Genomic DNA, 15953 nt, shown 5'->3' with positions numbered 1-15953 from the left:
ATATCATTTATTATTTATTTATTTGTATATGTATTTGTTTGTTTGTTCTTTATTTATTTAGCCTTTAATTAGATGTAAACATCAAAGAAGCAGACAGTGTACGCTTCGTTATTGACTTTTAATTTGTGATTTGCAAAGTGTTTCCGGCAACATGGAAGAAGTTGTGACGGACGTCGTAGCTCCCGAAGATTTACAGGTAAATACGTGTTTCAGATACGTTTCTCAAATCGTAACTTAAACTGCAGTCTCTTTATTCCTGAATCACGCTGTTTGTGTTAGTTCGACAGCAGACAGACTGACAGCCTGCCTGTTATCCTGAGACACTGGTAGCTAGATAGGCCAGCTGACTACATTAACGTTACATCATCATCGGTGACGTCGCTGACTGATGCTCTATCGATCAGTTTAGTTCCTGAACCGCTGAAGGAACCAACTCAGACTGTCATACGGGCTGACAGAGCTCATACTGGTTTATTAACACCCCTGTGTCTCTGATGTTAGGAAGTGTCACTGTGGCTTTGTCGGGACTAATCATAGGCGCGCAGTCAGGGTAGAGCAGAGAACGAAGATCGGCCCTGGACCACACCCCCCGCGCGTGCGCGCCCTCACACACACACACGCTAAAACAAAACAACAACCGCGGACTTTTATTCACTTTGCTACCGTTTTGCTTTTCTTATCATTGCTAATCTCAATGTTTACATTTTTATAGATCGGCATCGGCCCACGATTCTCATATTCCAATTTAACAGAGAGTTTGTCCGGTTATTAAAATCTCGCCATAACCTTTGTCGCCTTAGATTAACGTTATACTAATGATCAAATTTTGGCATCTGGCTCATGGACTAAATGTAGCTTGAGCCGAAAATCCAAAATGTTGCTCAGCCATCATATGACTCCTTGGTATTATTGTCAAGTCTAGTTACGTATCTTAGGTCTGCTGTTTAGAGTAATTCGATTTAATGTGTTTTTGTGGCTCTTAGCTAACTTTTAAGAAGATTGTGAAAGGCAGTGCTGATGGAAATTTAAGAATTTAAAAGAATATTGAGTCATTGATTTTTATGATGACAATGAACGACACAAGATCATTAAACTGCAGAGTTCACAGTCTTAGTAGCAAATGTCTTAATTCCCCTTATGTCATTTTTTTTGACAGAGATTTGAGAAAAAATATAACGCTGAGCTGGTGAAAGGACCTGTATCTAAAGAAACCAAATTTGAATATGCATGGTGCTTGATCAGGAGTAAATATGCTAATGACATCAAGAAAGGCGTTACGCTCTTGGAGGGTGAGTGGGTCATTTGGACAACACCGAGAACCTTTGTTACAACTGATTTATAGCTTTTTACAGTTACCACAGAATATTTTGTAGTGTTAATTAGTTGGATGCATGTAAAGTAAAATGTGCTCTATTTCATCATATGTTCATTTCATGGTTGCAGAGCTGTTACATAAAAGCACAAAAGATGACCAAAGAGATTTTCTGTTTTATTTGGCTGTTGCAAACTACAGACTCAAGGTGAGGAGAATAACTTCAGATTCTGTTTTTCTATTCTAACTGCCAAATGATAAATGTATCTTTCATCACAGAATTGCAGTCAATAGACAGTGTATTACAGTGTGCTCTATTGAAGTCCATAACCATGAGTAATGTTTGTGTCTTATTGATTTTCTTGTGTTTCTTGTCTCTCCTCCCTCCACAGGAATATGAAAGAGCTCTAAAGTACATTCGCATTCTCCTCAGAAATGAACCAGGAAATAAGCAGGCCATCGAACTGGAGAAGCTCATCAACCAGGCACTAAAGAAAGGTGCTGTCTCTGTGTTTGAGTTAACTGCATTTCAAACATGAAAGTTTAGGGTATAACAAAACAGTGTAATAAAAAGTTTTTCACATTAATTCCATGTGGTACAAAAAGTAGTAAAAATGTTAACAGTTAAAATGACACACGTAGTAAAAGTGGTAAACTTTGCACAAGTTGTAAACATGTAGTCAACAGATCAGAAAGATGTAATGCTGTAGACAGCATTACAACATAAAGAATGTCAGTTATGGAGCACAGTAACAAAAGCAGACAACAAAGATCAAGAGCACTATAGAAAGGGAAAATTGTGCAGTTCAGGGAAGTATCCAACCTTGGAGATCAACCAAAAAGCACAGAATGTCAAATGGGTTACGGGGTCTCCACTCTACATACTGTCTGGATCTGAAGTCTTTATATATGGGTTGGAGTCAAGGTGCCAAGGGGTCTTTGGAGTGATACCAAAGAAGTGCCATTTTTCGCTCCATAAGAACCATTTAGAACATTATGTAAAATGTAATATGTGAGTATGAAATGTGAAGAACCTTTATAAAAACTTTCAAGTACGTCCACATATATACACCGTTTAAAGACTTTACTTAGAACCATACAAAGCCATGAAGCATTTAGGAACCTTTATTTTTAAGAGTGCTTGATTAGTGTTTTCTCCACTTGTTGTAGTTTTGATAGTCATAACTGGTATCAGATTATCTGAAAAGAAAATAGTAACACAAAAACAAGGTATGTGGAGACGTTTTGGGGCCGTGTACTAACAATAAGCATATGGTAGGCGTATGTGAAAGGGGCACATGTCTATTATGTATGTACACTCATAAAAAAGATGGTGCTTCAAGGGATCTTTATTAAAGAAAATGGTTGTTTATAGAACCATGAACACTGCATCTTGAAAGGGTTCTTCGGATTGATGATAATATGCATGAATATGCTATAGATGGTTCTTTATAGAACCTTTTTGAAAAGCGTTCTATATACCACTCAAAAGGGTTCTTCTATTGTTAAAAGCTTGACACAGTAACAATGGAAGAATCTAAAGCACATTCTCCATCAATCTGAAGAACCCTTTATGATGCAAAGAACCCTTCGTTGAGTGTTCATGGTTCTACATAGAACCGTTTTCTATACTAAATAACCCTTGAAGCACCATCTTTTTTCAGAGCATATGTATGGCTCACTATATGTGGGTGTTTATCTGTGTATGTGCCTGTGCATATCTGAGAAAAGAGTGGTTGTCTGTGCGGAACAAAGCTGTATTGATTTACTGCACATCTAACAGGGAAGTGGCTCTGATATCAGTTTATGAGGCAAGAGGGGAAAGTAGTAGTCTTAGTAATGTTTTCTTGCCTTCTGTTGTCAGAAGGCATTAAAACCGCCTAGTTATTCACATATGTGTTTAGCAGAGTTATGATAGAGAAATAATAGAAGTGCATCACAAGGAAGGAGGAAATCATTACATGTTTTTTTTCTTTCTTTTCAGATGGCCTAGTTGGCATGGCTATTGTTGGGGGCATAGGCTTGGGAGTGGCAGGAATAGCAGGACTGATTGGGATGGCAGTGGCCAAATCAGCAAAACCCCAATAAAGGAGTTGGGGGAGTATCTTGATTTACCACATCCTCCTTTGTAAGAGAATGTCTGGCTTAACAACAGAGACTGGTTTACCATTATTTAATTACAGGTGTTATAAGGAAGTGGTCTGACCTAGCACTATGTTATAAATCTTATGCTGTTAATTGTTTTCTTTTTTTTCTCCTTGTCTCATGTTTTTAATTGTACAAATTTGTGACCTTACTTTAACAATGAAGCCTCATATTTTATCAATTTATTGCACAAGCCAGTTTGATTTGGGTGAGATGTATGCATGTTTTATACTTTTGTCTCCACACCTTTAGAAAAATAAGGGAATCCTAATGCAAGGTTAGCAGGTCTTATGCAGTTATTAGAGAGTAACACTTTAATACAGATGTCTGGGTTTCTAAATTGAGCATAATGTACAGTCTATATAATACAGAAATTTGTTTCCATTCAGCTTTGTCTTCTTATTCTTACTAATCAAGTGATCTGAATGTCTGTTTTGTGTGTATGTGTATGTAGTGTCTGTGTAATATTATGTTTGACAGGGCCGATCTGGTTTTAATCCTAAAAACAAGTATCCCTACCTTTAAGTAGTCAGTATTCACCAGACTCAGGCTCATGTCCACGGTTGCCAAGAGTCATACAGTTTTAACATTCTGACTTGAAGAGTTGTAAACCTTTTCATGGGGCTGGGTAGCGAAACCTGATACTTTTATGGTACCAACGGAAAAATTTCAATTCTGCCAAGTATCACGTTGTTTAAAAAGAACAATATCCAAATAAAGAAGGTAGGTAGATATCGAATGAAGTTACCTGAAAAACTATTTCATAAAATTACACTGTGTTTTGTTACAAAAATATATCAATTGAATACAAAATACATCTTATTGAGTGAGGGGCTGGGTTAGGGTAACTTTCTGCCAAGCCAAGCCAAACATCCGGACTGGCCAACTTTGGCCTGTGAGCCACACTTTGGACAGCGCTGACGTAAGTAATTAGTCTTACTGCGTGAGTGAGTCACTCTGTTCCAAAATCTGGTCTGGTGGTTGGCTGCCTATAATACGACACTGTGACTGGAACCTTTAGAATAGATTTTTTGAGACTTGTTTGAGTTAAAAGAAATGCTTATGAAAAAATTTTGATCAAATTAGTCTGGGCCAGAAACCTTACCAACTTGACAGCTCAAAGCCTTCTATAACTTCCTCACTATAAGAGTGGGCAACTGATGGGGGGATGGAAGGAATGATGGTAGTTTGGTAGTGTCCAGTGCTGGTAGAACATCATGCAATATATTTGCAGTGACCACAGTTTCAGATCCAGGTATACTTTTACTTTTTCACTTTTGGTGTAGGCCTTAACCGTAATTACCTGATGCCACCTTCTAGGGTTAGCAGACTTCAATATTGCACCTTTATTTGCATAGCATTTCTTTCTGGCAGGGGCAAGTGCCCATTGACCTTTGTTTCTGTAGTATTATCACTGTTTTGTATTTTGGTTGTAAAAGAATTTCTGCTGCAATAAGGGACTTAATTAACTTGTTGGGAGTGGTTCATCAGTTGGATGGGCTCTCGCTGTTTTAGTTGGGTAAAAAGTATCTGTTGCAGTGGTTAATGTCATATAAAAAGCACCAGTCTTTAAAGTTGTATCTATGGTCACGTAAAGTTCAGACCAGGGGTGTTACGTAATCCGATTGCCAAACTGAAGCACATCCTGTTCTCTTAGAGGTCTAATTACTGTCTTGTCCACTTTGTGTGTTGATGAAGCAGCTTAAGCAGGCCAGAGAACAGAATTGTGGTCACTGCATCCTATAGGTGGTAGGACAGTGGGACGCATATAAAGATCTTCTGTGTTGGTCACAATCAAGTCTAGGATGGCATTAACTCTTGTGTTATCGTTCACCACTTGTGATAACAAACTGTTTCTGTGCAAACTTGAAAGTTATAGTCTGTTAAAATCCCCCAGTAGGACAAGATCTATGTCAGGGTACTTAAAATGAATGTTATTAATGTAGTTTTGTAGATGATCTATTAGCAGATCACGATGAGGCGAATTTTGAGGGGAATAAATTCCACAGAAAATAATGCCAGATAGGGGTCTGCATAACCGATGAAGTCCTGAACTTCTGTGCCTTCAAAGTACATAGTAACCATCTACATTGAACATTGAACACAACTGGAGGATGTGCGTCTGAAAACCAAGTTTCAGTGACAGCTGCTTTATGAAAGAGTTGCTGAAAGAGAAATAATTTCTCCAATTTGTTTATGGAAGATCTGGGCTTGGACATAAACATAGTAGGCATTCTGGTAAGATTAAACTCAGATTTTAAATATATGTCAACATGCTGGATGGTTCGAAGAACACTGATGCTCACTGCCTTTAGTTTGGTGTGCAGTTTGATTGACACAAGACTCCGTACTCCATTTTCCATACAAAATCTCAGATATCCTTTGAAAATTTACACCCCCTTTACTTGGCTAAATCCTCCAATGAAAAACTCCAAGCTTTGACACGTGTTGCTTGAAATCTTGATTCAGAGGTTATCCTCTAGTTTTAAGATTGTAGACGTTTCTGGTATAACAAAGGATGTTTGAATGTCTGATGCCAAGTAGACCAGGCAGAGTTTGATCTGTAACAAATCACAGAAATCAGGATGCATCCACTTTTCCTGAGGTAGTTCTTATGTTTAGGATTTGCAGTAAAGTTAACTAAGATAATTATTGGTAAAATAAATACACTCTGAAACATTAAAATACAAGTTAAAACAGACAGAAAACTAGTGCCTAACATTTGTGGTTGCCCTTAGAAGAGCCACCAATGAGGTTGCATGTGCAAAACTAAGTAAAACTCAGAGACCACACTTGTGTAGCACTGTATGGCATATCACGTTTTGTGAAAATTGTCCTTTTTTTAATATAGACAGAAATAAAATGTTTTGCATGTTGTCACAAAAATCTCAATTTTTTTGTTTTATTTTTCCTACATCATCTGAGCACAGCAGCTGCCTTTTACTTTGTGTGATAATTTCATGATAAATGCATCAGTAGAAATGCTCCAAATTTGCTTAGAAATAAAATCTCTCTACATTAACTTACGTTAAAAGTCAAGAACGTTTATGTGCTCTCCTATAAAGTTATTATTTTGGAAATAACCATTTTTTCTTTGGGCAGCGACGATATGTCATTTCAAATAAGCTGTTGGAACAGTATCAAAGTCAAGGTATCGCTGTTGATTTCAATCCCTGAACATTTTTAGCAATGCCCAACCCTTCCTGTTCTTAAACAGTGCCAACTCTTGGTTTTACAACTGGTGTCCTTGGCTTCTGCTCATGTGATATTTTAAAAGCATTAAACTTAGGGTCAGACTTTTCCTGTCTACACAGTTATCGTGTTTTAAGAAGCTGTGAGCCAAATCAGCTCTCACATTCTGAGATGATCTGTGAATCTGACAGTCTGTTCTGTTTTTAGTCTAATCAGTAGTTCTTTTTTCTTTTCTTTCTTTTTTCTTTTTGCTGAAATGCTAGTTTTTGTTCAGTTTCGGTCACTCTGAACTGAAACCCTAGTTAGGCCTTGGAAAAAACTAATGGCTATTTGAAGCTATAAACCTGACTTAAACACACAGACAGCAGTCCAGACAACAGTGATTTGGGCAGCTGGCCTGTTTTCTCACATCACTGGCCTTTTCCTCAAATAGATCTAAGCTCATTTTGATATGTTGAACATTTTTACAACAGGAGAGATTATGGTTGCCATTAGTAGTGCTACTTTATTGCTGCAGATTGTTGTTACTAATTAACTATAGTAAAAGTGAATGATGGCTATGTGCCTAAAAGGCAAGCGTCTTTCAGGAGATCCACCACACTATATATACTGAATCTGCTTATACAGATTCTTTCCTGATGGCTTAAATTCTGTTTATTTATTTTTTTCAGATCGAATTCTCCACATTTCTGAAAGGAGCAAGTTTGGTATTATTAAACATGCACAGAGTTCATCCAAATGCAGCCAGTAGACTGTAAACAGTGAAAGTCAACACAAAATATTTGCAGTTGTCTTACATGTTATTAAATTGTTTCTCGTAATATTTGTTTTATTAGGCAGTTACCTAAGTAACATGTGGGGTGGTCGGGGGTGGAATGTCCCTGTAAAAGTCAGCGTGTTCAGATTTATTGGATGTCCATAGTGTGAAAACCGTTATGGGTTCTCAAAAGGAACCATAAAACCAAGCTCTCGTAAACATGCCCACCATAAACATGACCTTTGCAACATAGTTCATTACTCATACTTAGTGTCATCATGCTCATGAATGTAAAAAAAGACAAAATGCCTCTTAAGATGATTTCCAAGGTTTGCTAAGAAGTTTAGAGCAGATTATTCGTTCACTTGGGTGTGTCTCATTGATTAAATATCAACTTTTGGAGATGATTGTTTTGTTTCTACGTGTCCTTGAATGGAATTCTACCTACATGTATAATAATACTGATGAGTGAATACGTACGTACAACAAAATGCATTTTTCTCACCATTATAACAGAATTAAATTTAATACAACAAATATAACGTTTGCCTGTCAACTAGTGTGATTATCCCACAACCTGAAAACTGATCATCTGTGAACTTTTAAGTTTTTTTCTCCATTTATATGTTTTTTGTGTGATTTTTTGTTTTTTGTGTTTAAATAACAGAAATCATTTTGTTGAATGCAAAGGAGTGCAAGCATCACACAGATGTTCAAGAAAAATTCATATAATACATCATGTAGAAGAAATGCAGGGTTGCTAGTTAGTGTTAATTCAGAAGAATACATTTATGCATAGTATTAAACAATATGATATTGATTTTAGCTCTCACCTGGTGTGCAGCTGGTATAGTTTCTATTTCTGGTCGAAAATCAAGAATAAGCCCCGCCCCCCACCCCCCCAAATCAAATATGTGTACACACGTACATATATGTGTGTGTGTGTGTACACATATTTGATTTGATGGATACATATTTGATTTGCACACAAGAAGAATATGTAATCACATAATTACATATATTTGTTATATAATGAATTAAAACCTGCACTTCCAACTTTTTTCTGTTTATTCTGACATCACAAAATAACCAAAAAGTGGCCAAATTTAAAGTGTTCATGTACAGGACAAATAAATTTTCTTCACTGATTTGGAATAGAAGAGTTTGACGTAGTCAATACAGTCCATGTATGGAAACTGAGCTGCCAAAACAGCCTGTTTTTAATTCACTGTTCTGTTTTTATGATGTCACGTATGCTAACACATTTACATCTATCTATCTATTCAGCCTACAGCAGTTTAGCTCCACCCATCCACAGTGAAGTTATTAGTGAGCATTTGAACCTGGACTGCTTTTTGAATAAGGCACAATATAAGGCAGCTAATCAGACAAGAGCTCATTTACATATATCACTCTTCAAGGCACAGTAACAAAAAAAAAACAGCCTGTTTAATTGTAAGGCATAAAGAGAGGTTGGAAAACAGTCATGTGAAAAAGTGAATTATGTGGGGGTTTTTTTTGCTCTTTAAAACCACACAAATTGGACCTGGACCTCTTTTCGGTTCAAATAATAATAGAATATCTATTAATAATAGAATGTCTACTGACATAAATACTGAATTGGTCGAAAGTTTAGAATCCACACTTTCAGTAGAATTCATCCAGGCAAAAGGAACCTTTAGAAGACATTAAACTCAAATTCCCATCTTTTAGAAAATACACTCTAGTGCAAAAATATGGGCCAAACCTAAAATATAGTGTGTGTTACTGATTATTTTGGGCCTGTCTGAAAGCAAATTTAAACCTATAGAGATGTTTACTCACATTTAACACAAACTAGCTTGGCAATGTTTTTAACTGTTTTTCAACTGTTTGAACATGAGATGGGGATTGAAATGACACTGACTCCTTTTTGTAAAAGCCGGTCTGCACGTTTACCCACAAGACTTCAACATTTAAAGAAATCAAAGGGAAAAGCTACCCTATACTAAGTTACTTTATCTATTTATTTAATGATTAGTTGTTAAGACCAAAAGCTTAATGTTTTGCCAATTGGGGCTTGGTCTGTTTTTTGTTTTTTTTGTTTGTTTTGTTTTTGCATGGGAGTGTACATGCAATATTAAATCTTCAGATTCTTATGTGACATATGAAGAAATGTTTTAATGTATTTACCAAACAAAGTTAGCATAAAGTCGTTATTAAGCCATGAACTTGCAGCAAGTATTTTGGTCACAAATGATGACATATATTGCAGAATTGTATTAGTGATCTCTTGGTATATTTTGTTTTCTGCCCTGTCTTGTTATATGCTCTGTGAACGTCTATGGGAGGTCATTTATATGTAGTGTCTTACATAAAAATATACATTAGTATGACGTTGGAGTTCTAAGCTCTGTCCCATTCTATGTCCAACGGAAACCTCTGGGAGGTCATTTGAAGTTATATCAATATTTAAAAGCGTGCATTTCAGCATTGTTTTAAACTATTGTGAAAACTGAGAAGTTTTGCCTTTGTTCCATTTGTTCCTTGTTCTTCGAACAGACATAAAACAAAGACTCCTTTTCAGTCCATCACAGAGCTGTGACTGAGCGCCCAAGGTTATGGGCTGATCGTTGGACTTTGGTGACGCCTGTTCAGCCTTCTGATAACCACCTGCTGAGTTTCAGGGTGTGAAAAGCACAGCAGAGACGAGTGCTCACACGAGATGGGGAGGGCAAAGCAAGATCATAAATCATTGATCTGTTCACTTTTAACTCAACATCTCCTCTATTGATTCCCACAGGAGCGCACTCTCTCCCCATGGAGTCTCACCAGTAAGACACAGCTGTGAACCAGACATGTCTGCACTGAAACAGTGAGGAAAGAGAGAGAAAAGAGGAGAGAAGATCAAGGAACATATACTTCTACCTTCACTCACTCAGAAAGGCAGTTATGGATCCAATAGTTGAAGTGGTAGCGCTGCTGCTGGGATTTATAGGCTGGGTGATGGTTGGAGTGGCGTTACCGAACCGCTACTGGAAAACCTCCACTGTGGACGGGAATGTGATCACCACTTCAACTCTGTACGAGAATCTATGGATGTCATGCGCCACCGACTCCACCGGAGTTCACAACTGCCGAGAGTTTCCCTCCCTGCTCGCACTGTCCGGTAGGGCCTTGGTCAATCCCATACCAGCTTATCACTACACATAAAGACTCTCCTTTCTTTTCCTCCAATGACATTTTTCAAGTCAGAAAAGAAATAAAATAATATTTCACTTATCGTCTTTCTTTCTAGTTATTTACTTGTACAGTGGTGCTTTTACTATAGGCATAGTTGTAGTCATAGCCTTTACTTCAGTAATGAAAAAAAGAAATCATTGTACTCACTTTATTTTGTTTTCTTTATTCTTTTTTTATTACTTTTATATAGTTTACAAGGAATTAGCTTAAACTACAAAATCACCCACTAAGGCACCCATGTGCTTTTATTATGAACAAGGTTTGAGTGTACTGGTTTTCTGTTCTGTTCTAAGTACAGGAAAATTATTGACTGCGGTAATCAACCATACACTTCAGATGGAGCAGATAGAGATTGTTTTTAAAAAAATACTGGAGTATACTTTTAACATAGCCTAATCTTAATATGTCCTATTCTGATATGTATAAAAATATATAATGTATAAATATACATTAAAAGATACTGTCACTGTCATATCAAAACCATAAATCATGTTTTGTACTTTTTTTGTGCACACAGCAGCTTCCTTTTACACTGTGTAAACATTTCATGATGAATGGAAGAGTAATAATAGAAACCAATAGACCAATAGAAAATTACTAAGAATAAAATCTCATTATTAACTTACATTAAAAGTTTAGAACCTTTCTGCACTCTCCTGTAAAATCACCATTTTTGAGTTAGTTTTTTTTTGGACAGTGACAAAATACACTTTATTTATCTTTAAATTCATATCTTTGTAAAAACACATTATTCAGAGAAATATTATTTATAGTAGAGTAGTTTACAATATGCAGTTCCCTTCACGTTTAAAGACGTGTGGGGTAGAATTTTAAAAGCAAGAAAAAGCTGCAAATGAACAAGGAAATGTTTGTATTGTGCAGGATACATCCAGGCTTCGAGGGCCCTTATGATCGCTTCTATAGTGATGGGAACCTTCGGGCTGGTGGCTTCTCTCATTGGCATGCAGTGCTGTAAAGCAGGAGGGGACAACTATGTGCTGAAGGGCAGAATCACTGCAGTAGGGGGCATCTTCTTTATTCTACAAGGTAAAATTACCCCACATAATGCAGTTGAACTGCATTTAAGGGAAATTACAATTATTATTTTTTTTTATTATTTCTGTGTAATTCAGTGACTAAGATCCATTCAAGTCATTCACAGTGGTCTGATGTGAAATGGTTAATTGTAAAGAAACTTACTGACTGGTGGTGATATGAACCAGGAGCTGCCATGTTTACAACACAAGTATAGCCATTTTATTTACTGTCCAAAATAACCAGTAAACCTACATGTGTCTTCCTTTTATATGTAATATTAATAATAGTAGGGCGCCACGGTGGCACAGTGGGTAGCGCTGTCGCCTCACAGCAAGAATGGTCTGGGTTCGATTCCCGGCCGGGCGACCAAGGTCATTTCTGTGTGGAGTTTGCCTGTTCTCCCTGTGTCTGCGTGGGTTTCCTCCGGGTACTCCGGTTTCCTCCCACAGTCCAAAAACATGCAGTCAGGCTGATTGGACATGCTAAATTGCCCCTAGGTGTGAGTGTAAGTGTGAGTGTGAGTGTGTGTGTGTGTGAATGTGTCTGTCTGTCTGCCCTGCGATGGACTGGCGACCTGTCCAGGGTGTATCCTGCCTTCCGCCCAATGACAGCTGGGATAGGCTCCAGCACCCCACTGCGACCCAGAAAGATAAGCGGTTTAGATGATGCATGGATGGATTAATAATAGTAAAATAGTGGTAAATCTGAAAAAAATATATGGTTTTGCTGTGACTGGATTTTAAAAACGCATTTTAGAACAATTGTTAAACAATGTCTCAGGCATATTTAATGAAATAGCTTTCTGGAAATCTGGTTCCTACCAGCACTACTGTGAGCATTTCTGACTCTGTAAGTTTCTTTAGAATGAAACAAACATCAAACCACTCTGAGACTTTGTTAACATCTTTATAGTACAAGTATGCAAAAAAAAATTCTCTTTAAGTTTGTAAATATTATTTACAAGTTAAATAAAGAGTTTGTTCCCTGGAATGACTTTGTTTTTTATTTATTTATTTATTTTTAAATTTCACCAAAGGCTTGTGCACCATGATATCTGTTTCATGGTATGCATTCAACATCACCCAGGACTTCTTCAACCCGCTCTACCCAGGAACAAAGTGAGTTAGTGGTTTATGTTTGTTTTGAGGAGATGTTGCCCCCCTGTGGTCATGTGGAGGGAACAACACAGAGAGAGAGTGAGAGAGAGAGAGAGAGAGAGAGAGAGAGAAAAATAATTGGTATTGCTATCAATGGCCAAGTAAGATGTCACTTACATGTAATTTACATGTAATTGGAACTGGACTTGGCAGTAGAACTCACACTGAGACAAACTACAAACAAGTAACTATCCTGTAAGGCAACTGTGTATGTATATATATATATATACATACATATATATATATATATATATATATATATATATATATATATATATATATATATAAATATATATATACATACATACCACCACCACATCAGTGTCACTGCAGTGCTGAGAAGGAATCCACCCCCCAAATAATACCTGCTCTGTGGTGGTCCTGACCATAAAATTATATATATATATATATATATATATATATATATATATATATATTTATGTGTGTGTATATATATATATATATATATATATATATATATATATATATATATATATATATATATATTTATGTGTGTGTATATATATATATATATATATATATATATATATATATAATGTCCGTGCAGTAGTATTAATGCTGTGTGACTATTATATGTGATTGTACTACAGGTATGAGATAGGAGAGGGACTCTACATTGGATGGTGCTCTGGGACTCTTGCCATCTGTGCTGGAGTGTGTCTTGTGTTTGCCTGCAAATCTAACTCAGATGATAACAAATCGTGAGTATCTTTCTCACTCTCTCTCTCTCACCCTCACTCTCTCATTCTCTCTCTTTTCTCTCTCTCTCTCACACACACACACACACACATACACATATACAAGGATGTCTGCATATTTCACATATGCACACTGTGCATATTCTCTTTCTCAGTGCTTACCCGTACCAGCCTTCCAGGGGGACAGTATACTCAGGAGCAGCTTCAAGGAGAGACGCCGCAAGCACTTATGACAAGAATGCATACGTCTAATCAAACATCAAAGACCCAGCCAGACCACTAAGGTCTATTCAAACCTTAGTCAATTCAACATGTAAAAATGTGACACTCACTGTCTGTTGACATGTATGCTCTTACATTCATAATCAGTGCAAATATGTAAATATTTAGACTTTAACCAGAGTTGGAGGCAAAGAAGGTTAGTTCTAATCAAGAAGATATGCCAGTTTGAAAGTGTAAATACTATTCAAAATAGATCAATTTAGAGAGTTAACTTTATACCAGAGCTTTTAAATCTGTTGTACAGAAAATGCCTTGGAATCATAATAACTTTACACAGGTTTTGTAATTATGCTGCACTCACATTCACTATGTAGAGGAATATCAATGCTTTTTATAAATATTTTGTGAGAATGTCAGTAATTCACAATGTAGATGAAAAATTTGTTAGTCTGTGGCTAATATAGCCTACACCAGAGTAAAATAAAAAGAAAGAAAAATGATGTGAGACTGTTGATTTTATTTACTTCAGTAGTGGAAAATAATGAGGAGTCTGTCCGTCAGCTCTACATTTACTTAGCAAAACATCACTAGTAATATTTCACAAGTTGGGAGGTGGGTAAGACGAGCATTCACAAATTTCTTAGAACTTCTCAGTTAACCTGATAACTGAGAAAGCCAAAGCTCAAGCCTATCTTATGGGAGAAGTTAAGTTGGCTTAAGTTATCCAGTCTGATCCTATTGACTCATTTTGTTTTTACCAAGTACCAGTGCTGTTTTTTACCCGTAAGTGGGAGAGGTGGCAGAGATACACAAGTTCCTTACTCAAGTACAAGTACTATGGTAAAAAGATACTCTGGTAAAAGCTGAAGTATGGTTTACAATTACTAACAGTATAAAAGTACCTAGATGTACTTAAAGTAGAAAAGTAAAAGTATTTATTCAAAAGTGTTTCCAATTGATTTTTTAAGATGGATGTTCTTGTGAGTGTTAATTAAATGTACACAATACCTAATTATTTGTTTGTTTGTAGTTGTTTGTGTTTTTGTAGAGAACATGCCAGGATCTTTTTAAACCAACCAGGTCGAACAGTTCTTGTAAATATTTAGTTTATGGCCTATTTGCACCTTCCAGAATACATGCTGGCTAGTCATTATCACTTTCTTTCCTTGTCTTATCCATCACATCTGCCACTTCTCTTTTCATCTTTTTTCTCATGTCTTCAGTGGCTGTGGAAGCAGCCAATCACAGGTGACCTGTAGAAATGTGCAGATTATGGATCATCTGCCCTCATGCCCCCATTCTAGTTTCACACCTTGTAGGATTTCAATTTGCTAACAGATTGGTGCTTGACTAGGTGCCTGAATAGACCTCTATAAACAACATAGATATTGAGCCTGCTTTGAAAATGTAGTGAGGAAAAAGTACAGAATTTTCTTCTTAAATTTAGTAAGTAAAAGGTATTAAGTGAATACTCAAATAAAGTACAGATGCTTAAAAAATCAACTTAAGCACAGTAAAAAAGCACTTACACTTTGTTACTTCCCACCCATGATAAGTGGTATCATAGACATAAATATATTTAGATATCTATGAGTGGTATAGGCAGTTGCTGAGCACCCCTGAGCCACCAGATGGGCCTTTGAATGTACTCCTTAAAAAGTATTCAATATTGTTTGTAGAAAATGCACAGTGATTCTAAAGATTAGTATTTTTTGATCAAAATTAATTAATTCCTCTCCTACTCTTGCATATGAAAGAATATGATTGGGCAGAGTGATGGCTCCTAAGCAGGATGTCACTTAGGGTCCTCAAATGTTAAGAAGTGTGTTTGCTAGTTACTAGTTAGTGTTTACTTTTACTTTTAACTCTTTTGTGGGGAAAGTTAATCTGCTTTTTCCTCAGGTACATTTTTGTCATTTACATTTAGTTGCTAATTCCTTTTTATGTTTAATTCCATTATGTTAGGTTGACGACAGCATCTGGACTATTTTGTGATTGTTTACACCTCTCACTTTTGAGACTTCATTACTTTATTTTAGACCATTTGTGTATCAATGAGAGAAGAAGAGAGTCTAACAAACTTCGGTACCTATGGCGATACTCAGTGCCTATAGTGTTTTGACCTATTACTTTTGTACTTCTGCTCAAGTTGTTTTTGGAAAGGTACGTTTACATGTTTAGTCATTTTC

At 36.5% G+C, this 15953-nt stretch overlaps 2 protein-coding genes across 2 annotated transcripts; both read left to right on the top strand.

The window, feature by feature from the left end:
- The first annotated feature begins 109 nt into the window (after positions 1 to 109).
- On the top strand, positions 110 to 3845 carry fis1 (fission, mitochondrial 1). The gene is made up of 5 exons (XM_036597110.1): positions 110 to 196; positions 1157 to 1289; positions 1444 to 1520; positions 1705 to 1810; positions 3297 to 3845. Exons 1-5 carry the CDS (start codon positions 152 to 154, stop codon positions 3398 to 3400), a joined length of 465 nt encoding a protein of 154 aa, XP_036453003.1. The 5' UTR covers positions 110 to 151; the 3' UTR covers positions 3401 to 3845.
- Positions 3846 to 10080: 6235 nt separating this feature from the next.
- cldn15a (claudin 15a) lies at positions 10081 to 14264 on the top strand. Its single transcript, XM_036596394.1, has 5 exons — positions 10081 to 10554; positions 11511 to 11675; positions 12703 to 12784; positions 13435 to 13545; positions 13698 to 14264. The coding sequence occupies exons 1-5, from the start codon at positions 10338 to 10340 to the stop codon at positions 13792 to 13794; spliced, it is 672 nt and encodes a 223-aa protein (XP_036452287.1). The 5' UTR covers positions 10081 to 10337; the 3' UTR covers positions 13795 to 14264.
- The last annotated feature ends 1689 nt before the right edge of the window (positions 14265 to 15953 follow it).

The sequence above is a fragment of the Colossoma macropomum genome, unplaced genomic scaffold (assembly GCF_904425465.1).
Source record: "Colossoma macropomum unplaced genomic scaffold, Colossoma_macropomum, whole genome shotgun sequence".
Lineage (NCBI taxonomy): Eukaryota > Metazoa > Chordata > Actinopteri > Characiformes > Serrasalmidae > Colossoma > Colossoma macropomum.
Note: the sequence above shows the minus strand (reverse complement) of the source record. Positions and strands in the feature narration are given on the sequence as shown.